General features: G+C 38.1%; 1 protein-coding gene across 6 annotated transcripts in view; it reads left to right on the top strand.

Moving 5' to 3' along the window:
- ADAD1 (adenosine deaminase domain containing 1) overlaps window positions 1–26,147 on the top strand; it is a 183,949-nt gene that overhangs the window by 92,421 nt on the left and 65,381 nt on the right. For 5 of the 6 annotated variants that reach the window (XR_012131588.1, XM_073237075.1, XM_073237074.1 and 2 more), the window contains one exon: window positions 25,354–25,477. Coding sequence is in view for 4 of the 6 variants with exons in the window: in XM_073237075.1 (XP_073093176.1) it covers window positions 25,354–25,477 (124 nt within the window). In the remaining 2 variants the exon portion in view is untranslated. Of the gene's footprint in view, window positions 1–25,353; window positions 25,478–26,147 lie in introns of those variants that run through there. The other variant, XR_012131589.1, reaches the window with a different exon arrangement.

The raw sequence follows: 26,147 nt of genomic DNA, 5'->3' as shown, positions 1-26,147 counted from the left end.
GGATACTTTGGCTGCTTAGGGACTTACAGTTCCCAATTAATTTTAGGATTTTTTTTCTATTTCTGTATAAAAATGTGATTGGGATTTTGATGAGGATAACATTGAATCTATAAATTGCTTTGGGTAGTATGGACATTAAGTCTTCCAATTGATGGACATGAATGTCTTTGCATTTATTTGTGTCTTCTTTAACTGTTTTTACCAATTTTCTGTGGTTTTCAGTGTCTAAGTCTTTCACCTCCTTGGTTACGTTTATTCCTAAGTATTTTACTCATCTTGATGCTATCATCAATGGAATTGTTTTCTTTTTCTCCCTTAATTTTTCTTGTTTCTAATTCTTAATTTCTTTTTTGGATAGATCATTGATGGTATGTAGAAATGCAGTTGATTTCTGCATGTTGATTTTGTATCCTGCAACTTTATTCAATTTTTTAATTAGTTCTAACAGTTTCTTTGGGTGGGGGGGGAATTGTAACTCTGGCGAGAAAATCATGGGGCAAAATACCCCTAAAACCAAAATCAGTCAAAGGGAGAAATAAAGTTAAGAAACCTGTTTATTTCTTACAAGCAGTCATCCCATCTCTCTCTCTTGACCAGGCTGCAGCAGAAGAGGGGCTCCACCCAGCCTCTCTGGTCCAGATAAACCCTTGCACACCCTTTGCAATTACCTATGGATATGTGGATGGACTAATTCTCTCCACCCCTTGGAAACACCTGCTGATATGCAGATGAACTAAAGCCATGCCAGAGATTCTGGATATATTGCAGTTTTACCCACAGGAATCTTTAGGATTTTCTGCATATAAGATCACATCATTTGCAAAGAAAGATAATTCTACAACTTTCAGCACCATGTTGAATAGAAGTAGCAAGAGTGGATATCCTTGTCTTGTTAGTGATCTTAGAGGGAAAGCATTTAATTTTTCATGATTATTAATATGAATATAGTGTTAGCTATGGGCTTGTCATATATGGCCTTTATTATGTAGAGGTAAATTCCTTCGTTATTTCTTTACATTAGCTTTCTATCTCCTTTTTTCTCTTTTCTTCATACTGCATAATGCACATATTGGTTAATTTGATGGTTGCTCATATGCTCCTTAGGCTTCACTCTTTCTCATCATTCATTCTTTTCTGTAATCTCACTGAATAATTTCAAATTTCATCTTTGAGTTCACTGATTCTTTCTTTTGCTTGGTCAACTTTGATATTGAATCTCTATATTCAATTTTTCAGTTTGATTATTAAATTCTTAAGTTCCATAATTTGGTTATTTTTTATGGTTTCTATGTTTTTATTGATATTCTCATTTTCTTCACATACTGTTTTTCTGATTTCATTTAGTTGTCTGTGTTTTTTTGTAACTCACTGAACTAATTTAAGATGATTATTTTGAGTTTTTCAGCAGGAAATACAGAAATCTCCGTTTATTCAGGGTTGGTTACTGGAGGTTTATTTTGTTCCTTTGCTTGTACCATATTTTCCTGAACCTTCATGTTCCTTGTAGTTGCATTGATGTCTGCACATTTGAAGAAACAGCCACCTTTCCCAGTCTTTACAGATAGGCTTCAGCAAAGAACATCTTCACTAAGCATCCTGGCTATAGTTTTTGGGAACTTCTCAAACCTTTTCTATGGATGTGTACACTCTACTCCTCTCCCTCTGTGGGTAAAATTTCAGTATTTCCAGAATCTCTTGCCTGGCCTTATTGCATCTCCATATCAGTAGGTGTTTCCAAGGGGTGGAGAGAAGTAGTCCATCTCCATATCAATAGGTGATTACAAGGGCAAGTGAGGGCTTATCTGGACCATCTGGACCTGAGAGGTTGGGTGGAGAGAGACACAGAACACTGCTTGTAAGAAATAAATGGGTTTCTCCCACTTTATTTCTCCCTTTGACTGATTTCAATTTCAAAGGTATTTTGCCCTTGGATTTCCCCCCTGGAGTTAGACCCTCCCTCTTGGGGGAAAAGTCTTTGTTGTTGTTTTGGTCTGTCTGTTTCTTTAAACTTGCAAGGCTCAAAATTATTGCACTCTAACAAACTTATAGGCCATAGACAGAAAGTGCCTCACTTGGAAAAGATCTGTAATTTTTTCCTTCTCTGCTACCAGATGGACCACCTACAGTCCCAATTTCTCTTTCTTGTAGGGTTTTATTAAGGCAGCAAAAAGTAGCTGAGCTATTCCAGTATTCCTAATTTTTCCTATAATTTCCTCAATACCACCAGTTTAGTAGGCATATATCTGACCCCATTGGATCCACTTTCTCCACTCAACAAATTCCATATTACATTTTAGGGTCTGAGACTCAGCACATAAATTTCAGGTACCAAATTCTGTATCAGATAGGATATTCCCATAAGTAACAGAAGCCCTGAATCCCCTGAACACCAAAGACATTTATTTCATATATTAGGAAGTCTAAAAGTAGGGTACTCCAATTAATTGGTACTGTCAATTACTTCAGCAGCTTAAGAGATGTTATTAAGGATCCATATTCTCTACTGCCACAGAGTTTGCTTCCTGCATATACTCTCATGGTCATAATATGGCTATCAGCAGCATCTAGATTAATGTACTTCCTTGTTCATATAGAGCAGGAGAGTAAAACTAGCTCCTTTTCCCAGAAACTCAAGTATATTCTTGACCCAAATTGGCTTAGGCCCTTCCACCAGGAATAACCAGTTCCAAAGGGGATAGTCTCACACTGATATTCCTGATATCACACTGGTATCTTGGCTTACACTGATACTTCTGAGATAGAATGGATGTTAGCTTCAACATCCCCTATAGACAAACCTTATCTAGTGTGCACTTATACGCAAATGAAGGTTCTCAATTCCTAGTACCTTTTCTCTCTATTTTAGCCAAAATTCTGTCTGTACTAAAATACACTGACAGAAAATCTTAGAGTGAAGACTGTATGTAAGTCCGGGGAAAGGAAATCCCGGGGCAAAATACCTCTAAAAAACAAAATCAGTCAAAGGGACAAATAAATTTTTAAAACGCGCTTATTGCTCACAAACTGCAGTCCCAGCAGCAACCACACCGGCCCTCCCCCTCACCTCTCAGGTACAGATAAGCCCTCTGTTGCCCAGGTAATCACCCATTGATATGGAGATGAACTTCTCCACCCCAGAGGAAAGATGCAAATGAACTAAAGCCTACTTGTTTACACCTATGAACGCCTGTTGATATGCAGATTCACCAAAGCCAGGCAAGATATTCTGGAAATGTTTCAATTTTACCCACACTATTACATGCAGGAGTAGATACATTGACAGAAAACAGTTTGAAAAGTTATGCATTTGTCATTTCACTTTGGCTTAAGTCATTGTCAACAATCAGCAATTTAATAATTTGATAAAACTACTTGGACCTCCTTTTTCATTTAGGAAATCTTTAAGGTTGAAAGTAACATAACCACAACATAGTGGCATAAACAAACAGGGTTTTATTTGTGTCAAATAAGAAATCTGGCCACATATATTTGCTGTGTTAGCTCAGTATCTTGACAATGTGAAACTTAATGTCTTTGATTCTCAACCTTTTTTATATATGTCTACCAGTCACCTCATGGTGACAAAATGGCTGCTACAATTCTAGATATTAAATTTATGTTTTAAGCAGAAATAAGGGGGGAGGATCCTACTTACATATTATCAATGATCCTACTTAAAATGATCCACTTATATATTATCAGCCAGTACTAATGGCCACCCCCAGCTGGTAGGTGACTACAAAGAAGGGTCTAGGTAAATCAAACACAATGTCTGCTGCACACTGGAAACTGGATAAAATATGTAAGCATATGCAGTTCAGTGCAGAGTAATTTACTTTCTTCCAGAAGTTGGAAATGAGTTTATAGATGATGATAGGAATAAGGATCTAGATATCTCCAATCCAGCTGCTCCATCCTGTAGGAGTGCTTCAGACTTCCTACTTGTGGTGGCTGTCCAGGACTTGGGAGACTGTACTATCCATGGTATCCCGCTACTTTATAATTTTCAGCTAAATTACCTGGGTTCCAGGAAATTCCAATTGAGGCTGTAGAAAGCTGCAGTTGATCTGGTTTCTTGTTATACCACAAATACCAAATACCCTATTTTCATAACTCTTTTACAGTGCACATGTAAGGAATAAGGGATTCCTTGAATCTACCTTTCTTCCTCTGCCCCTCAAAGTGGCCTTTGTTAATTTAGGACTGGAAAGATCTGACAGACTGAAGAGGACTTTGCATTCCTACCTAAGCCTCAAGAGTTGTCACCTCCTTTGCTAGAGTTTGTCCCCTTGGAATACCAGAGCTACTGGGAACTGGGGCGGCAGGTAGGAGGCAGTTGTCTTCTGTTGACTTCAGTGCCTATTCTCCTCTCTGTCAGAATAGAGCATCACCCTTCTGCATATGAACTTCCCTTCTGAGCCTGCTTCTTAAATACTGCCATGGAACTCCCCCCATCAACTTGCCTGCCACTCTCATATCCCCATATCACCCTCAAATATGGTGGTTATGTTCTAAGACAAAGAAAAGTAGAAAATTACTCTAATTTCTGACTCTAGGGAACTGTCTAATGTTTTCACACTTGGAGCTTGAGGAAAAATGTACGTATTTTCAGTTTTTGATGGAAACTGGACATTCATATAGAGAAGTGATATGTGAATAGAAAGCAAACACCAGAGATTCACACACAATTCTTATGAACAAATGAAGCTTCCAGGATACTGAGGGTTAGGTAGCAGGAAGTGTCCAGATCCAAAGATGCTAAGTGATTACATCCTTTTACATGTATCCTGTGTTCCTTTTCTCCAAATACTTCAGGTTTTGGCCAAGAGGCTTAAGTTTAAAATAGGCATGGATTGTTTGGAAGCATACAATTCATATAAGGTTTTGTGTTTTTATACCCAGTGCTGGACATATTACTGTTTGCTATACTTGGAAGCAGCCCTGTGTTTTCTAGATCCTTCAGCAGCTGTTCCATCCGAACAGTCTCTCAGTGCTGTCTGTTGTTGGGGAGATATGGAGTGTCCGTGGTTTTAAAACCAACCCTCAAATAAGCCAGGCAAAGAAAGACAAGTACCAAATGATTTCACTCATATGTGGAGTATAAGAACAAAGAAAAAAACTGAAGGTACAAAACAGCAGCAGAATCACAGAACCCAAAAATGCACTAACAGTTACCAAAGGGAAAGGGACTGGGGAGGATGGATGGGAAGGGAGGGATAAGGGGGGAAAACGGGGCATTACGATTAGCACACATAATGTAGCGGGGGGGGGTGACACGGAAGGCAGTATATACAGAGAAGACAAGTAATGATTCTGTAACATCTTACTACACTGATGGACAGTGACTGTAATGGGGTATGTGGGGGGGACTTGATAATAGGGGGAGTCTAGTAACCATAATGTTCAAGTAATTGTACATTAATGATACCAAAAAAACAAAACAAAACAAAAAAAACCAACCCTGATTCCCTGAGTAGGTTATCAGCTGCTCAGGAATGAATCTTAAAGATGTTTCAAAGGGGAAAGGGGAGGGGATCTTGAAAATCATTTAATTTATTCACTGTTTCCAGAAAAAGCTCAACCCATATCTTTTCACACAGATCTTTTCACAGTTTCTGGTTGTATCCAGCAATACAGTACAGAGCTTTAGTTTAGGGTAGGAGATGAAAGGTACTGAGTTTTAAGGTGAGTTGGGCTGGATTTTTTTCCTGATTAAAAAATAATGCAAGTTCATTGTAGAGATTTTGAAAAATATAAAAAGTACAAAAGAGACAAAAATTATCTACAGTCCCATATGCTCACCAATAATCACCTCTAACAATTTGATGCATTTATTGTCAGTCCCCTGCTTCTCTCTCTCTCTCAGTTTGTGTGTGTTCATGCTCTTACAAAATTGGGGTGGTAACCATATACATGATTTTGTATTCTGCTCTTTTCACCCAATATTATATCATGACTATTTCCTCAGGCAAATACATATTTTGTAAACAACTTTAAAAGTGATTTTGTAATATCTCATCAAATGAATGTATCATAATTTGTTTAATCATTCTGATAATCCTTTTCTGAAAAATTTTAACATAGCTGTAACATTTTCAGGTAGTAGCTATCTTAACATAAAATCAGTTAAGATTTAATTGAGCACATGAACTTTTCAGTGTTATGTGCTAAGTGCTGTAAACCATACAAAGAATTATAAGAGCAGTTTTCTGATCTCAGAGAGATTTTAAGTTCATTATGAAGTGATTTTTTTAAAATTAAGAATACCCTATAGTTTAATACTTTAAATATACAGCTTATAATTTAAAATAAGTAGTAATTACAATGACTTATTTTAAAATGCTATTTATTTTACTTCTTTCTTACTTTGCAAAACCACATAAGGCAACTTACCATAACAGAAACAGCTAATATTCAAGTGAAGATCATCATAAAAAGGGGGAAAGATGGGAATCATGTCATAAAGGGTAAAGGAAAGGAGGAGAAAAAGACCAATGACCAGAAAACCTGACCTAAGAAAAACTATATGTGCTGAGAAGCACCCAGTTTTTATTATCTAAAGCTCATTTCTTTAACTATTCATTTTTTCTTTCAGCCCACAAATATTTACTGAGCAATTCCCATATGCCAGTTAGGGACTGGGAAACAATGATAAGCAAATAAACATGTTCTCACAGACATTATACTTAACAGAGACAAAATTTCCCCTAGCTCTGAAAAACAGTATCCTCAGTGGAAAATTCAAAGCTCTTCAACACTTCTTTATCTCTTATAGATCCTTAGAAGAAGCAATAGACACAAAAATAAGTCAAAGAATTCAGCAAAAAGTTCAAAACATATAGTTGAAATGGAGATAATAAAGCTTGGAGAATCCAGAAATATGAATGTTCAGCACTTTCTTTATGAAATTATATATGTATATTAATTATCCTAGCTAGTCTTTTGATAATAAGAATATGGTTGACCACTTTTAAATGTTTTATTTTCTAAATGAACTAAGAAGTATGAACATATTACTAACATTTTGAGAAAGGGAGAAGAAAACTCTCCTTTAAGGCCTTCACCTGACTTAAACATTAATAACTTTTATGTCTCTTTTGAGCCTGTAGATTGACATATATTTTACATACTTGTAATCATGTTTTGCACAAAATTGCCCTTAAATTTTTCCCATGAGTCATTATACCATAAGCATTGTATTAATGAGGGCTCTCCAGAGAAACATATATATATATAGTGAGAGAGAGAGAGAGAAGCTATAGACTGAATAAAGGCAAAGACAAATGAAACATCATGCCACGTGCAGAAAACCATTAGTAGTCCAGCGTTCCTAGAACATAAATGTTGAGGCAAAGTAATGTAGGCTGTGTGGGAACCATTTATGAAGACCCTATTTACCAAGAGCTGAGGTTTTTGGTGAAAGGAAGTCACTGAAATGTTTTTAGCAGGGAAATGTAAAGCTTTTTCTAGTTTAAGTGTAAAATTCAGGTTTAAAGAGAGTAGAACTTGAGGTATATTAACTAATTAGGAAGCTATCAAAATAGCTACACAAGAGATGGTAATAGAGATGGAGAAGAGAGTACAGATTTGAGGAATGTTTGGAATACAAAACTGGAAAAACTTGACAATTACATTGATATAGAGAATGCCGGGAAGGAGTTCAGAATGATTCCCAGGTTTCTGACATGAGCAGCCTATGAATGATGTCCCATTAAATGACGTTTAAGGACTTAGGGCAAAAGACAGGTTTGCGTGGAGGAGATGAAAGGTACCGAGTTCATTTTTGGACATTTTGAGTTTCAAGTATCTCAAGTACATACATTTGGATATATGCATACACATTATTTCTTCAAAGAAAGCTTCTCTGACAAGTTACAGGGTATAAGTCTCCATTTCCTAATATCCTACATTTTTCTATTGTAGTAATCTCAATTTAAGGATGCCAATTGTGCAGTTAACTGTTCACTGTAATCTTCAGGAGTACAGACTCTTTCTGTGGCCTAAGCCAGAGGCCTCTCCATAGTAAGCACTCTGTAAGTAGTGCTTCTGAATTACCCAAGAGTTAGCTATTGTTATCCTGCTCTTACATATGTAGAACTGGAGATCCTGAGAAATGAAATACCTTGTGCATGGTCACACATAGAGTGTTGCCAGATTTGGCAAATAAGAATACAGGATACCCAGTTAAAACTGCATTTCAAATAAACCAAATACTTATTTCGTGCAACTATGTCCCAAATACTATATGAGATACACTTACATATAGCCCTAAGTGAGCATTTGGCTCAGAACTATGTGACCTTGAAGTCCATCTCTTTCTACTCTGCCACTATGAGAGAACACCACTAATCTAGGGGAACCCAAACCTTGTTGGGACTATACCAGTACCAATCTTCTTCCCCTATTAGTGAAAGTTTTTGTTTTTCTTCTTTTTATGTTTGCTTATTTTTTTCTGCTTTGATGGAAAGTCAGTCAGTGTATCCTGGATGCAGACCAGCAAGTAATATGAGTCCAAAAGGTTTGTTAGTCTCTCTGGGATGCCTTCTCCCAATATAAAGGTAAACTAATTCTACTGGAACTTTCTACAGTATCAGATGCAGGGAAACTGGGCTAAAGGATTCTCCCTGGGTAGAAGTGTTCCCCACCCACTTTCGTGGTATTTTGAGCCCCTCAGGAGCTGTGGCCCCTATCAGATGACAATATACGTCAAAGACAATGCTTTATAGTTTATGAGTTTCCTCATAGATGTTCTGAATTGTTCTGGAAACAAGATAACAATGTGGTTTTAAGGGTAATTTTGAAACGCCGAGTTTGCTTATCTGTCTGTCTTCCCTAAGTGATAACATTTAGGTACTGCTTCAAAGGGCAGTACCAGGCTTTTCTTGAAGGACCTGGAAAGTCTCTATGAACTCTGTTCCTCTCCTTCTGTATGTATGTATGTCCATGGAGAGACACATGTAAGTTTTTTCTTAGAAAGTTGATAGTGATTATCTTCTGAATAGTGTGATTTGAGAATAATATTTACTTTTCCTTTGTATCTTTCTATATTTTTTGAATGTTTGATATAAGCACATTACCTTTATAATAACAATAGCAATAACTACTTCTATTTTTGGGAGATAAACAGTTTCAGCTTTCTGTTTGTCAGCCACCGTTGTGTTCCTATCTGATAATCTCTCTCCTTCCTCTTCTCCACTGCAGGCCCCAAGGAGCTGCTATCGTTTATAAGGATTCCTGTCAAATAGTTTTTGAAACATTTTTATCTATAGAAAACAAATGAATTCTAGAAGACCTATCAGGGTTCCATGGAACAAACATTCAAGCTTCAACTATATTTAGGCTCTGTGTCCCCAGCCCACTGGGGTAGAAGCAGAGTCACAAAACAGTATTTCTCTTGCTGTGCTTTTACCTGTTTTGTAGAAATTCCTCCCAGCTAATTCTGAAAGGCCCGGTGGGAGGTCACTGGTATTTGCTAAATCACTCTCTGCACCCACGTAACACTTTCCATTCCTGCTCTCTTCTCAGGCTCACCGTGGCGATGTCCTGAAGCTGCCAGTACTGTCAAGGCCCTATTGACCTTTACCAAAACTCTGATTTGTCTAATGCTGGACAAAACTCTCTTGTCTCCTGATTTATCTCGGTCTTGGGTTTCTTAAGATCTATAACTATTAGTGAAACAGCTCTTTTGGTTTTATTCATGCTTTATTCACTCCTTCCACCTTGGACACAGGAGTTCAGTCCACAGGAATTAGACTGAAAGACAGTATGAGTAGTGGATACCTTGGTCTACTCCATCCCTTGACTTTCTTTCCTCCTCACTGTCCACCTTCAGCCTTTGTCTTGGACCAAACTTGAGGATGTGGACTCTTGTGTATGTTTGAGTGAGTTCTTTCTTTCTCAGTGGGCTCTTTAGTCCTTTAGGCAAATAGACCCACTGTGGCCTTCTAGACATGCTCAGACCTACCTGAATTCCCAAATGAATGTGGCACAAGATACCAAACCCACTCTGCTTTGATGATTTAGATTTGGAGTTCCAGGTATAACAAAGTGTTTAGTGAGACAGAAATGTAAGAACTTCAGCCAGCACTTGAAGTTGCCAGCATTTCCCTGGTGCAAGTGGGCACAGTAGATTTTTTTTCAATATAGTCATTTGAGAGATCCCGAGTAGTTATGCAAAGGCACACAGACACCCATTGCCCCTGGAGAAAGCTGAAACAGAATCTTAATATGGCCTAATTGTAAGACCTCTCAGTGTCCCTTGATGTGTGTGGCTGGTTGCTAGAGCAGAAGTAGGTAAATTTGTGTAGATGCCAAGCAACCTCCCAGGAGAAGAAAGGGTAGAAAAAGTCTTTTAAAGTTCAGTTCATCGGAACCTTTCTGATGGATTGGGGTGGTTACTGATATTTTCCTGCAGTTTGAAAGGACAACAGGGCCTAGGGGCAAGCACACCATGAAGGATGAGGAGCCTAGTCTGATGGGTTCATGGGGCAAGGGGGGGAAATCTGTTCTACTTGGCTAAGGCTGGAAGGCTTCCCTAGGAAGCCTCTCTGGCTTAGAGCTCAGCTTTTGAAACAAAGATTATAAACGTGTGGACTGGCTGGCTCTTCTTAAAGCCCAACCCTGCAGGGCCTTGGTCTGGGACAACAAGGGCATCAGTTCATCAGGATATAGTGTCCATTGACCTGTGTTGGACTCAGCAGCAACCAAAGCAAGAGTCTTTTTTACCTGGTGCTTGGAATTAAGACTGACCTTTTTGAACTAATTGGTACTTGACTTGGCAATTCACTTGGGTTGGGATTGAGGACATGGGAAGGGCTGAAGGTTGAGATATTAGACTTGTTGATAAGTTGCGGGTGAGGCTAAAACAACTGACAGCTATAATTAAAGCACTATGACTGCTTTTGCACCTCTGAACTGATAAAGCCAGTCATACCAGCTATACAAGCAGAAAGAAGGAGCTCTTCCCCTTTTGTTATTAGTTTTGAGATTATTGTCTACTGTAATTTAGGGCTCAAAAGAGGTGTTGCAGATTTATGCTTTTAACTTTAATTCCTAAAATATTAAATAATTCTGAGCTTTAAAAGCAGAAGTTAACATGATTTTTTGCCCTACTCTGGTCTCCTTAGTAAGCTGGACCCATTCACAATGGTCTCTGGAATTAATGCATTTTGTCTCCAGGTTGGCTGGTGTCACTCACCAGTTCTTGCCCTGTGATTCCCATTTTTTTGCTTTGAGTCCATCTCCAGACTTCAGTTCTCCCTGTCTGCCCAGCCCTTCTGGACTGGCCATCTGTTCTGGGCTAGATTTTCTAGACGCAGAGATATTCTTTTTCCAGGCAGGCCTTTGGCAAATGCTCACCTTTCTCTTGCCCGCAGCTCCCACTCCTCAACTGCCTCCTTGTTAGAAGAGGAGGATAAAGGGCAGTATCAGGAAAGAGGCCGCGAAGTTCACTCCAGCACCATGCAGCTCTCTGTCAGAGGCTACCCTTTTTCGAGCTACTTCACACTCTGCTGGGTCATCTGTGAAATGCAGGGATTAAACTAGATGGTCCCACAATGATTTAGGAATTAAAGAACAAACATTAATTTTTTGTGCTGGTGATGTCTGTTATAATTTCTAGATGTACATACAAAACAAACAAAACAAAACAAGAAAGTTTCCTTCAAATCAAATGTGAATTTTTGTCCTGGAGTAGTCGTAGTGCATTCATAGCCCTCAGTTTTTAGCTCTCAGGATCAGGATGATGTGGAGTTTTTTAAAAAGTTGTGAAAAAAATGGAAAACTTTAGCAAGTTACAAAGCATTGTATCAAACATCGGTATGTATTTCCCCTTCTAAAGAGGGAAAGATGGAGGTTGATTAGAGATGATATAATGGAAAGAAATGCTGAAATCCTGGCATTAATTTTACCTTAAAATTCTGGAGTTTTTATTCACATCAGCTTGATAATATAAGCAAAAGCAATGGAGAAATTTGCCCAAGACTTAGTCTTCCCACCTTTATTCAAATTACTGTCTATATTACTTTCCATATCTTAACAAGGGAAAAACTGAAAGTTAAGGGAGGTTGTGTGCACCACAATGACTGCCGTCATACCTTCCACCACTGAAAATGAGAATGAGCAGGCAATTTGTTTTTCCAATTCAGAAATTACATTTTTTAAAAAAGCTAATTTTAATGGCATCAAGATTAAAAGCAATCAACAAAGGCAAAGAAATTCACTGTGGAGGAATTGAAATTCCTTCTTAAATCACAAACCCAAGAAAACATAGTAGTCTAATGGTTTGATCATATCAGTAATCCCCTGCCCATACTCAAAAACAATCTGTCTTCCCTGTAAGAGACCTTTTTAGTCATGCAAGATGATGTGTCTCATTCACACAATTATGAAGAGATTTTAAAAAATCACATTCTTAAGAGGCTTCTTAAGGCTTCTTAAGTTGCTTGTATCATTCTTTGAGGTTCTTTTGACAAGAATGACCAAACTACAAAATCCTTCTAAGATTTCAAACCAGAAAAGATTATGTTAAATTTTTTTCGGTTGTGGGGGGAGGGCGGCATTGGTTAGCCAGTAAAGACAGGTCTACTTTTTATCTTTAGCAAAATCAAGATGAGTAAACTGAAAGGAAGATTGGGTTTGGGCTTATGCAAACAGTTTCTTCCTCTCTACCCTTCTACCTTGCTCTTCCTGCAGAGAGATTTACCTTTGCATTTCTGTAGTCCATTCCTTCATTCTCCGAGCACTGTGCATCAGTCCTGGGAGATTTTAGCATTTCATGTATAAAGTCTTAGATTAAATGAACAAAGTTGATGTTACTTAAGGTCAGCGTGTATAAAGCAAAGTCCTGAAACTGAAAAGTATAACAAGATTCCATTTGAGGGACATGAGCAGGAATCATTTGGAGCTATGTGGCCATAGCTATCAAGAAATATTTATTAGGTGCCCATTTATGTATAAAACTGAACTAAGTAAAATGCAGAGAATATCATAGGCACAGTCCTGACCCAAAGAGGCACAGTTGATAGCAATAGTGATGAAAATAACAACTACCACTTAGCAGGTAATTACCATATGCCAGGCAGTTATATTCCCATTTAATCCCTGCAGTCACTCTAATAATTAGATATTATTGTGACTATTTTATGGAGGACACTAAAGAAACATTTAGGAATTTGCCCAAGGTTGCACAACATACAGTATTGTCTCTGAAGAACATGCTACTAAATTGTACTCCCCTTGAGCCAAAATGGAAATTGAGCATGTAGGACTGAAGATACCCTCTTTCCCACATTAATTAATTTTAATTAATTAACTTTTAATTAATTATAATTGCTTGATTATAAATATGTAAGTGCATAGGGTCCTTGGATAGAGGGGGAAATCGAGAAAATAATAGAATCTCTTCTCCAGATGGCCCATGATACTAGTCTTCTGGAATGACTCCCTAGACAGAAATGAGGAAGCAGGTACTAAAGGATTCATAAAATATTTATATTTTTTTTTTCTGGGAGGAGGGAGTTTACAAAAGGAACAAATTCTACTTAAAATTTTGATAAATACAGAAATGTATAAAATAATTCCACCAGAGAAGATTGCTGTTAATGGTTTGTGTATATTCTAGATTTTCCCACATAATTACTTAAAAATAGGAGCCTAACACACACACATTTCATTTAATAATATGCTACATAATCCTATTCATATCTTTACCTCATTTTTTCCCAGGACTTCTTAATATTTCATTGTATGGCTATACCATAATTTATTTATCCAGCATTTGTATTGACTTGGACATTTAAATTTGTTTTCAATTTTTCAGTATTACAAATATTTTACAGTAAATATTTTTAAGCACATATCTTTGCAATGTAGATAAAACAAATCCCCAGAAGTGGAATTGTCAGGTCAAAGGAGAAGCATATTTAAAATTTTAAACTCTTGCCAAATATGCTCCAATAGGGTGGTACCATTTTACATTTCCACCAGCAGTGTAGGAGAGGGCCTATTACCCTACGTGTTTGCCAATACTGTATATTATTAATCTTTTTAACATTTGCTAGTGATGGATGAAAATTTTATCTTGTCATTTTGATTTAAATGTCTTTTATTACTATTAAGTTACAGTATATCTTTTCATATGTTTATTTGGCCAGTTGTATTTTTGTTCTGTGAATTCCTCATTCTATCTTCTTTTTCAATTGGGAATTTAATCACGCTCTTATTTATTTTGATAAATTCCTTGTATATTAGAGATTAGTCTAGTAGTTGTCTGCTATACATATTGCAAATTTTGTTACCTAATTTGTCTTTTGACCTCATTTTCTTCTACTTCTCTGCCTTCTCTTTCTCCTCCTTCTCTTCTTCTGCTGTCTCCATGTCTCTCTGTTATATAGATGCTTTTAATTTCTATGTCAAAAAGTTTTTATGATCTTTGGACTTCAGATATTTATTAGAAAGACCTTTCACAGTCCCAAGAGTATGCAAGTATCAAGTTATTTTTTCTTATAGTATTTCAATTTTTTTCTCATTCAAATATCTGCTCTAACTTGAATTCATTAAAATTGAGCTAGGAATGTAGGTTTTCATATAAAATCATCTACTTTAAAATGTCTACTTTAAAGTACACATGCTTCTAATGTGTGGGTCAAATGAAACAAATTGGTGGTCAGATTTGGCGGTGGACTGCTGGTTTGCGACTTGTGGTTACAAAGATTACACATAAGAAATTAAATAAAATCAGACTTACATTACTGATAGATAAAAGGAGCAAGTAAATTCTGTAATTAAAAGCAGGGAAAGCTATATAATTACCTGTTTGAGGTAATGACCTTCAAGCTCTATCTCCTGAGGAAATTACTTAACCTCTCAGTTTCCTCATTGGCAAAATGAAAATAAAAATAGGTCTCAGGAGCATTAATTGTGTTTTGGCCTTGTATAGGGTCTGGTACAGGGATGAGTCATTGAGTGGTAGTTATTATGAGGGGTTTTAGGGAATTGTAAATACGGTCTTTCCCACTCTCATTGTCATCTGCAAGGCAATATTCTAAGTTCGTTTCAGGTGGAGATTCCGTTTAAGTCAAGTGGTGCTTAAGGGTTTCCAGTTTGTGTGTGATTTAGTGACGGACTCTGTACGAGATATGGAAGAAGCTTTAGACACAATCTTTACTCTCAGAAAGTCTGCAGTTGGGAAAATTACATTTTCATTCTGAAAATGCAAGCATGGATTCTATAAGAACCAAATTGATACAGATGAGATATGTTTTAGCTCAAGAAGATAAAATTGTAAGGGGGATGGAATTGAAGGCTTTGCATAGAATTTGTTTATTCCAAAAAAAGGTATTCCAGGCTTGGGAAACAGCATAAACTGTTTGGGAAACTTGGGAAAAAGACATAGATATGAGTTTGGAATGTATCATTGTGTTCCATGACAGATGGTGGGGGTCCCAACGGGGACAAAGAAGAAGGGACAGGGACAGGTAGAATTGTGGGAATATGCTGGGACAAATATACTGAGCTCAGTGAATGGAAAGGGTTACAATCGTGGGCTGAGTATTTTGGAGGGAGAGGCACAAGAGTCTGTGACAGTGCAGTTTGATAACAAGGGCTGTTCAGTAATTGGGAATTATGAGCATTCACATGGAAGTTGAAGTTATGACTATGGATGAGAATGTAAAACTAATAATAGCTAATGTGTATTGTCACTAACATTATCAATAATATGTCACTAACATGAAATGTGGTTTCAAGAGGTTTTTTTTATCTTATCATTTAAGCTTATCACCTAAACATTACAACAACTGTAAGCTAAGTGCTATTATTAGTCTCATTTTACAGATGAACACACTGAGGCATAGAGAGGTTGGGAAATTTGATTAGGATGAGAGAGAGATCCTCAGTAACATTAAAGGGTCTGCCACTTTGGGATCTTCATTAGAAGAGCCACTCGTGAAATCAACCCAGAGGATAGACCCAAGCTCTCAACCTCTTTTGAATGCACCTTAGGATATAAGTCAAAAGGCAAGATGAGGATGGGGTCAGACTGTCTTGGCGACAATCTGTACCCTCACAGTGTGATGTATCAATAACCATTCAGAGGATTAGAAATTAATGAAAGAACAAGACTCACAGAGAAGGAAAAGTCTATTAAGGTGAAAAATTGTTCATTTTGACTCATGGATTTTCTCTGTTCATTGAGTCATGATTGCTTAATGCTGCCAGGTGCTTCAATGATTCCCTTTTTCCTTTTTTGACTATTAGGTACTTTCTCTCACTTTTCCTTCTCAGTTTTGGGGATTTTTCAGATTTTAATTTGCTACCAAGCAACAGGGGAAGAGAGAACCATTGATTTTTAAAATATTTGCATTTAAGTAAACCAGCCCCAGAATCATCAAGAATCTCGTCCAAGAAAACAAACAAGTTTATCTCTGTTAGCAACAGGATTAAACTTGTCTTAACATTCCTCTTTGCATATTTTTTACTCAAGTACATCTTAAGCTTTAGCTTCTGAAATATTGTGCTAATTTCCTCCCCAAGAACCAATAAATGCAGCTTTTATTTCTCAAGACCATAAAGGCAAAGCAAGTCATTCTCCAGATACCCCTACACCGTTAAATTGCCACTTGGTAAAACGTGAAGACAGGAAGTCAGACAGATAATTTGTCCTGAAGTTTACCTCCTCAAAAGGCAATTATGGAAAAGTTCTTCCACATGATGAACAGAAATCTCTTTTCCTAGAATATTAATTCACAGATCTATGGCTGAACCAAATCTGGGTTTAATAACATAAACCCAGAATGAGCCTGTGATCCATTGTTCCACTCCAAGGAGTAGAGGAATGTAGCTTCAGTGACTGCTTTGGATTACCCTTCTTTTCATTCATGCTCTCAGATTAAATAGTGCCAGATGTTTCAAATCTAGAATATGAACATCCACTTCCTGCCAATGCAAACAGAAACTCTACTACATGTTCTTGGGTCTTAAAAAGACAACCAAAAAAGATCAACTAGTTTATTTGGTGTGTTTGTAGTTTATATGAAAATACCTCCTTTTGGCTTATAAGAATTCATTAGTAGATGCATATTTTTTAATAGATGATGATATCAGCAAACCGTTGTTAGTACCTCTACAATATATCTGAAATGTATTAACTTGTCTTCAGTTCCACTATAGCCACCCATATCCAAGCCACTCACTATTATGTCTTGCCTGTATTACTACAGTGGGCTCCGGCTAGGTTTCTAGCAGCCAGAATATGTTTTAAAACAAAAGTCATTTCTTAGTTCTATCCTGCTTAAAACCTCCTGTGACCAACAAGACCCTGCCCACCTTTCCAGTCTGGTTTACTTCTGCTCTTGGCCCTGCTCTATGGCTTCTGTTTAGTTTTAGAACTTAACTAAGGTTCTCCTCCCTAACCCTGTTGCACAATTGGTTTTCTCTTCCTGGATGACTGCCCCTCTCCTTTGGAATGGCGGTCTCTTTCTCCTCTTTAGATTTCAGCTTGATGTCAGCACCACGAAGAAACCCTCCCTCACTACCCTAAGTAGGGCTCACCAGTTTTACTCCATTTCTTTGTCTTGTTTGTTTCTTTTATAGCAGTTATGTTAGTTGTTTGTTTCTTTCCTTTGTACTTATTTTTCTTTTTAGGAAAGTTGAAAGCTCTTTCATATCAAGGGCCATCTGTGTTCACTACATATACTCAGTATGTGCTACCTTGCCAGGAACACAGTGGGTTCTGCTGCCTATTGATTTCCGTGTGTTTCAAGGAAGAACTACAATGTATTTTTGCTAGTCATTTTTTGGTAATGAGATAGTTTGAGATCTGATTGTTGCCAACAAGCTTGACTTTGAAAAGAGAAACTAGACTGGACTAGTGATGTAAGTAACTAAGACATGCCTATGTGTCATTTGAAATGCTGGCCTCTAGGCTAAAATGTTAAAAGGCCCTGGTTAATCAACAGATTCTTGCATTGGTAATAGTCCAGTGATACATATCCAGTTACCAGGGGCTGTGGCAAACAACTGTGTTCAGAAGAAGACAACTAAGATGAGGGAGGGTCTGAACACCATAGAGTTGACACAGAGGCTACACAGGGAGTGCTGGGGGCAGAAGCAGAAGACAGTGCTGCCTTGCATTCTGTTCATGTGCACAGGCAGATGGGTAGCTGAGCGGATAGCAACTGAGAAACACCCATCATGCACAGAATGGGACCCTGGATAAGCTACAGAAAACAGCTAGAGAATGTAGTGGAAAATTAAATACAGAGGTGAAAGTGGGTGAAACAAAGACCAGACATACATTTCTGTCCTTTGGAGACAAAATAAAATGAAGATGCTGCTAACAGAAGAGGTAGATATGCAACTAGGTGCCCAAAATGGTGGCCATTACCCAACAACTTCTGTTTATTACAACTGAGAACTCACGCCTGGGGAGAAAACGCTCATGAAAAGGACACACACACTTAGAAAACGTGTTGTCTGTACCCACACTGTCAGACCACACAGGCAGCTCTCCCACCTACTTGTGCATGAGCTCATCTCCATCAGTTGTTCTAAGACCGAAGTTCTGCTTTTTCCAATTTTTAACTTAACCTGCTTATTAAGAATAAAACCAGTCAAAAAATCCAGAATAACCTTTTAATTTTACTTTTTATTAAGGTATCATTGATATACACTCTTATGAAGGTTTCACAAGAAAAACAATGTGGTTACTACATTCACCAGTATTATCAAGTTCTCCTCATACCCCATTACAGTCACTGTCCATCACTGTAGTAAGATGCCACAGATTCACTATTTGCCTTCTCTGTGCTACACTGTCTTCCCCGTGACCCCTCACACCTTGTGTACTAAACATAATACTCCTCGATCCCCTTCTCACTCCCTCCCCAGCCCACTCCCACACCCCTCCCCTTTGGTAACTACTAGTCCCTTCTTGGAGTCTATGAGTCTGCTGCTGTTTTTTTCCTTCAGTTTTGCTTCGTTGTTATACTCCACAAATGAGGGAAATCATTTGGCACTTGTCCTTCTCTGCCTGGCTTATTTCACTGAGCATTATATCCTCCAGCTCCATCCATGTTGTTGCAAATGGTAGTATTTGTTTTCTTCTTATGGCTGAATAGTATTCCATTGTGTATATGATGGACACTTAGGTTGCTTCCATATTTTGGCTATTGTAAATAGTGCTGTAATAAATATAGGAGTGCATATGTCTTTTTGAATCTGAGAACTTGTATTCTTTGGATAAATTCCAAGGAATGGGATTCCCGGGTCAAATGGTATTTCTATTTTTAGATTTTTGAAGAACCTTCATATTGCTTTACACAATGGTTGAACTAGCTTACATTCCCACCAGCAGTGTAGGAGGGTTCCCCTTTCTCCACATCCTCACCCAGAATAACCTTTTCAGTAGAACCCAGAATCCTGCAGCTCTTGATAAGAATTAGAATAAACATCTAATTAATGGAAATGGAATACACTTTGCTGAGATTGGTACGTAAACTATACAGATAACTTAGATTTTCAGTTTTTTCAAAGAAAAAAATGTAGCAAATTCAAAATTCACAATTTCTACCTTTCTTATAGGCAGTGGTTTAATATTCATAGAATTGGATTCAATTAAACTGAACTGAACTGAATTGAATTGAATTCCAGTGACACACTGATAAATGATGTCATTTGTTAATAATAGTTTTCATGGACTAACAATTACCAAAGGGAAAGGGACTGGGGAGGATGGGTGGGAAGGGAGGGAGAAAGGGAATAAAGGGCATTATGATTAGCACACATAATGTAGGGGGGCCACAGAGAAGGCAGCATAACACAGAGAAGACAAGTAGTGATTCTAAAGCATCTTACTAAGCTGATGGACAGTGACTGTAATTGGGTATGTGGTGAGGACTTGATAATGGGGGGAATCTAGTAACCACAATCTTGCTCATGTATTGTATATTAATGATAGCAAAATATAAAAAGTAGTTTTCAAATAATAATCACAAGTAATTAGCTATTGCTACAAGCTAGCATTTATTGACTGAATGTTTAGTACATGCTTTGCTCTGTTCTAGCTCAGCAATTCTCACCTATGGTACAAGAGATGAATTCATTTGTCACAAACCAAATTTGTTGGGTATCATTATTATCCATGTTTTATGGATAATATAAATGAAGCAGGAGAGGCGAAGATATTTGTCCAAGGTAACATGGAAAGTGGTAGAAGACGAGTTGTTTAAGAACTCCATAGCCTAAATGCTTAAACACTGTACTTCACTTTCTAACAATATTAATAATCATTATAAATGATTTATTTATGTATTTAAAAATGGTTATCCCTATGTGACTCTCTCAGTAAGTATTCCCTTGAGTAGGAGAGAGAGGGAGAGAATGAGAGGGTTGCACTGAGAACACCAGGAGTTGCACCCCATCCCAGGTACGCCCACAGGAGTATATGGTGCCCAGGTACCTCATCTGGGTTTACATCTCAGTAGAAAAAAGGGTTTCAGACTTCCACCTAACAAAATAAATGGGTGTTCTGTTAAATTCTACTCAGTGTAGCAATTGAGAAAACTCAGGGAGTGACTTTTTATGTGCATTGCCAATAAATAGTAACATTTGACACATTTTTGAGAAATTTTACCCCAAAGGATTTCAGAAATCATCTCAAATTTAGACCAGCAGCAATTAGTGCTTTGGAGCCTACATCAGACCCAGTGATGAACCCCCTCAGATTCCCTCAGGCCCACCTGCCCTCAGGGGTCTCACTGCTTGGTTGGTAGAGTGCCCTGGTCACCATTACAGTCACCCCGTCACTTAACATCACCTGCTCTCACCACTGAGGGGTGATTGCTGGGCACCAGCATGGTCTCTGTTATGCCTGTTGAGAACACAGATGGGATCTGACCAGACCTACAGAGGCTCTGGCCCCTCCATTCACTCTGATGTCAAGTGAAGCATCTTATTGTAAGGCTTGGTAGCCAGCTTCTCCAGCAGCTGCTGGGACAAGTGGGGCTGTACAGCCAAGAAGTGTAGGGGAGTTAATGTACCACCTGGTAAACTTTGGCCAGTGAGGCATGGGAGATAAAAGGGGTTGGCTGATAACTCTTCTCTTTGGTGGACTCAAAGCACATGGTTCCAAAGAGCCTGTTTGAAATATATCCCACGTGCCTGAGTAGCATCTGCATTTTCTTGTGAAACTGGCCGGCTTGCTAATGCAACAACTGGTATTGGCTTTCTCTCCTTCCCTGCCCCATGTTCCTTGCCTTGTTTCAGATCTTAGGGGGAAAGTATTCAGTCTTTTACCATTAAATATGATATTTGATGTAGGTTTTTCATAGCTAATCTTTTATCAACATGAGGTGTTCTCATCTACTACTTGTCGTCTGAGTTTTTATCATGAATGGGTGTTGAATTTTGTCAAATGCTTTTCTCACATCTATTGAAATGATCATATGATTTATTCCTTTAGTTTATTAATATTGTGACTTTTAGTAAATACTTTTTTGGATGTTAGATCAGCCATGTATTTATAGAACACACCTCACTTGGTTATGAGGTATTATTATGTCTATATATTGTTAGATCTGATTTGTTAATATTTTGTTCAGGGATTTTGTATTTATGTTCACAGGGGATATTGGTTCAAAATTTTTCTTGTCATATCTGTCTGATTTTGGTATCAGAATAATACTGGCCTGGTAAAATGAATTTGGAAGTGTTCCCACCTTCTGTTTTCTGAAGGAGACCCTATTAAATGTTCAATTGAATTCTCCAGTGAAGGAATTGGGGCTGAAATTTTCTTTATGGGAAGGTGTGTAATTCTGAATGCAATTTTTTTTAGTGGACATAGAACTATTCAGTTCCCTATTTCTTCTTGCAAGGGTTTTAGTAATTTTTGTGTTTCAAGGAATTCATCCATTTCATCTGGTTGTTGAATTTTTTGACATAAAGTTGTACATAACATTTCCTAATGACCCTTTTAATATCTGCATGATTTGGTGTCTCCTTTCTCATTACTGATTTTGATCATTTGAATCTTCTCCCTTTTTTTTTTTTGCTTTGATTATTATAGCTAGAGGTTTATGAATTTTACTATTTTTTTAAAGAATCAGCTCTTGGTTTTATTAATTTTATCCATAATTTGTCCATTTTATATTTGACTGATTTTCTTCTATTATGATTTATTACTTCCTTCCTCAGTGAAGAAACAGTTTTCAAGAGGGAGACTAGTGGATTCATTTGTGTGTCTGAAGAAAATCCAACAACAGACTGTCTGTAATATTATTTGGGCTTTAATGATAACAGATGGTACTGTTTTCTGAAAACAATTTGAAATAATTAAATTATTTTCTGATTTTTTGAGGAACTAGCCTAGTGTTTTAGATCACTTGAAGGGCTGTATGAATGCAGTTTTCTGATTGTTTTTAATTTTTTTCCAGTTTTACTGGATATAATTAACATACAAAACTGTGTTAGTTTAAGATGTACAAGATCGTGATTTGATATGCACATGCTGAGTACCACAATATTAGTTAACATGTCCATCACTTCACATAGTCCTTTTCTTATTTTTGTGGTGAGAACATTTAAGATATACTCTTTTAGCAGTTTTCAAGTAACAGTATAAGTACTGTTAACTGTAGTCATGATGTTTAGACTAAATGTTATAAAGGTTGGAATTAAAGGAAATGAGAAATGAGGGAGGAAGACTTAGATAATAGCTATTGATGAAAAATTTAGGTATCTAAACAAACTCCTTAAGAAATTTTGGGTTTGGGGTGAGAAATAAACAGAACTCCCCTTAAATACCTATGTCTATAAGAGGAAAGGTCCTCTTGTTAATTTTTAGAATAGTTTAATTTGACTAAATCCCATTTAATAGGTATCTTTGAACATATAGCTTGCTTCCTCTCCTGACCCTTCCTCTTATAATCATCCCTTTTCAATCAGGAGAAATAGAAATTTACTAAAAATAGCAGCAGGGCTAAAGAAGAGAGCACCAACACTTGCCCTGCAGAATTTTAGAAAGTATGGTATGGCATCTTTGTCAAAGGGAGATGTTGATATCAGACTCTCTGGCTTCAAAGCCTAGCTCTAGCTGGTTCTGGGCAAGGTGTTACCCTCTCCATGCTACTGCTACCTCAACTGTAAAATGGAAATGATGATAACCACCTCGAGGTCATCATGAGTTGTATAAAGTGCTTAAAAAAGTGATCATAAGGCATTCCTCATGAGGTCATAGGTATAGGCTGGGAGGGAGACAAGGGTAGGAGACAATGGGCACTTCTTCATGTAACTTGGCACTCAGGGCCTGCTCAAACCTAATCATGTGTATATCACTTCCATTTGATGGAGAACTGCAATGCATGCCCAACTTATGATTCAGTAGTTTAGATAATAACACAGTGCATGGGAAGCAGCTCAGGTCACAGGTCACATGGTAAGTTGGTCACCCATGGTTAAGCATTCAGTCTCTATTAAGGCCAAGTAGCAAGCCAAGTGCTATTTCTCAGAGGGAGCATAGTTATCCACATGGGATGGAAGTGTTTTGCTCCAAGATTCTAAGGGTCTGCACTGTGATTCACCTTTAGGGCCTGCCAAGGGTTCCAAACAGCACCCCTATCTGCCACTGCCACTTCAAGCCCCATTGGATCTGCTGGGTCGTCTGGCCCAAGTGACAGAGCAGCCTGCACAGCAGCCTGGACCATTGCAGAACCTTCTCTTGTTCTGGGTCCCCTCAAAACTAGCAGCTTTTTGGGTCACCTGGTAAATGGACTGGAGTGACAAATCCAAATAAGGGATGTGTTGTCTCCAAAATCCAGAGAGACCCATTAGGCATTGTCTTTTGGTTGGAGGAGGAGCCAGATCCAACCATATCTCCTTCACCTTAAAAGTGTTATTTCAACGTGCCCCACACCACCGGACCCTAGAGACTTCACTGAGGCCCTGAACTTCTGTCAGATTTATTTCTCACACTCTGGCATGTTAATATCTTACCAATAAGTCTAGAGTAGTTGCTACATCTTGCTCACTGTGTCCAGTCAACATGTCATCAATATAGTGGGGCCAGGGTGATATCTTGTGGAAGGAAGGGTGATCAAGATCCCTGCACACTAAATTGAAACATAGGGCTGGAGAGTTCATAGACACCCTGATGGAGGGCAGGGAAGGTAGACAATGCTGGCCTTGCCAGCTGAAAGCACAGTGGTCCTCATTGCCAGGGCTGGAGAAGAGGCATTTGCCAGATCGATAGCTGCATATCAGGTACCAGACGGTGTGTTAATTTATTCAATGAAACCACATCTGGTACGAAACCTTCAATTGGAGTGACCACCTGGTTAAGCTTATGATAATCCAATGTCATTCTCCAAGATCCATCAGTCTCCTAAAGAGGTCAGAGAGGCTAGTCACATGGGGATGTGGTGGGAATGACCACCCCTGCATCCCTCAAGCCCTTAGTGGTGCTAATCTGCAATCCCTCCAGCAATGCAGCTCTGCTTTTGATTCACTGTTTTCCTAGACAGGAACAGTTCTGGTGGCTTCCACTTGTTCTTTCCTACAATACTAGCCCTCATTCCACAGGTCAAGGAGACAATATGGGAATTCCTCTAACTGCTGAGTGTATATATTCCTAATTTGTATTCTAGAACTGGAGAAATAACCACAGGATGCACTTGGGGATTATCATAAACTTAACCAAGTGGTGACTCTAATTGAAGTTTTTACCAGATGTGGGCCCACTGTAATACAGAGCTGGGCTAAAACTCCACTGATCACTTGACCTCTATAAGCCCCCACTCTGGTGGACAAAAATGATGCTTTGGGTCTTTCAGAATTAGTATCAGTTCATAGCTAGTATGTGTAGTAGTCCTCAAAAGGTCGGTTTCCTTTTCCACAATGCAGTTACTCTGGTGAAAGGCCATAGATCCCTTTGGGGAAGGCTGGGAGAATGACTGACAGTATAAGTTTTTGGCAGTATACCAAAGTCCTTCCTTGAGTGACTCAGACTCCCTGTCACTCAAGAAGTTTGGAATAAATAAACTGATTCAAGTCTGGGAGCTGTCTGAGGGGCTGGGACTCTGTTTTTATAACTCAGGTTGAACTTTTTGTTCACTTAACCTAGCACTTTTCTGCTTATACAGATGAAATAAGAATTTAGTAGGCTTCCTATTTATTTTACTTCTAGGAACATCAATATCAAGTAGCCAACTCCACAGGTCTGTGCTAGTCAGATTGTTCTGACTGCTTCTTTGACTCTGCTGTCCATTATTGTAACCATCGGCCCCTTACCATTGCTGGTTGAGTGCCTCCCCTTGGACCCCCACCCTGACCTGAGTTCTCAATTTCTCCTTTTGTATTTAGATTTCCCAATTCAGTGACTGTACTTCCCATTGTAAGTTCCTGCCTTCAGAGAAGAGTGATTACAGAGACCTTCAAGATGCTGGAGATTCCCTCACAAATTTATTTCTTATAGTCATTGTGAAAGGTATGTCTTCTGGCCCTTCGCAGTGTATTATCTAAATGACAAATCCACTCTAACATTCCAATCTCTCTAAGCTTTTGAATCCCTTCCTCTACATTAAATGAAGGAAGGTCTGATAGTTCCAACTTTTGGCCCACGTTTTAGCCAACCAACCAACCAAACTGTTAGAGCTCTTCTAACTCACTGATTTGCAACATTAAAGGCAGAACCTCTGCTTTGTGAACCCATAGCAATAAATTTGGCCTGATTCAACTTTATGCTCCTTCCGTGAAAATGCCACACACTTACTATTCACTTCCACACATTCCCTAGATTTCAGTCTATATAAATTAGTTCTCTTAAGTTATAGAATATCTCTTCATGGGTCACACACTTTGTGCATTATGTTAGGGACTTTAGACCTTTAGGTAATGGCTCAAATAGTCAGGAGGAGTCCTCTCTTACTCAGCCTTTTTGTTCTTTTTAGGTCCACCCATACTGGGGAGGGCAGCCTGCTTTACTCAGTTTACTGATTCAATTACCATCTACAAACACTCTTACAGCTATATCAAGAGTAATGTTTGACCAAATAGTTGGACATCCTGTGACCCAGTCAAGTTGACATATAAAATTAACCATCAGAACCATCTCGTTATTTTCATAAATATTGTGTATAATATTTGTAGAAAAGATT

The sequence above is a fragment of the Manis javanica genome, chromosome 5 (assembly GCF_040802235.1).
Source record: "Manis javanica isolate MJ-LG chromosome 5, MJ_LKY, whole genome shotgun sequence".
NCBI classification, from domain to species: domain Eukaryota; kingdom Metazoa; phylum Chordata; class Mammalia; order Pholidota; family Manidae; genus Manis; species Manis javanica.
Note: the sequence above shows the minus strand (reverse complement) of the source record. Positions and strands in the feature narration are given on the sequence as shown.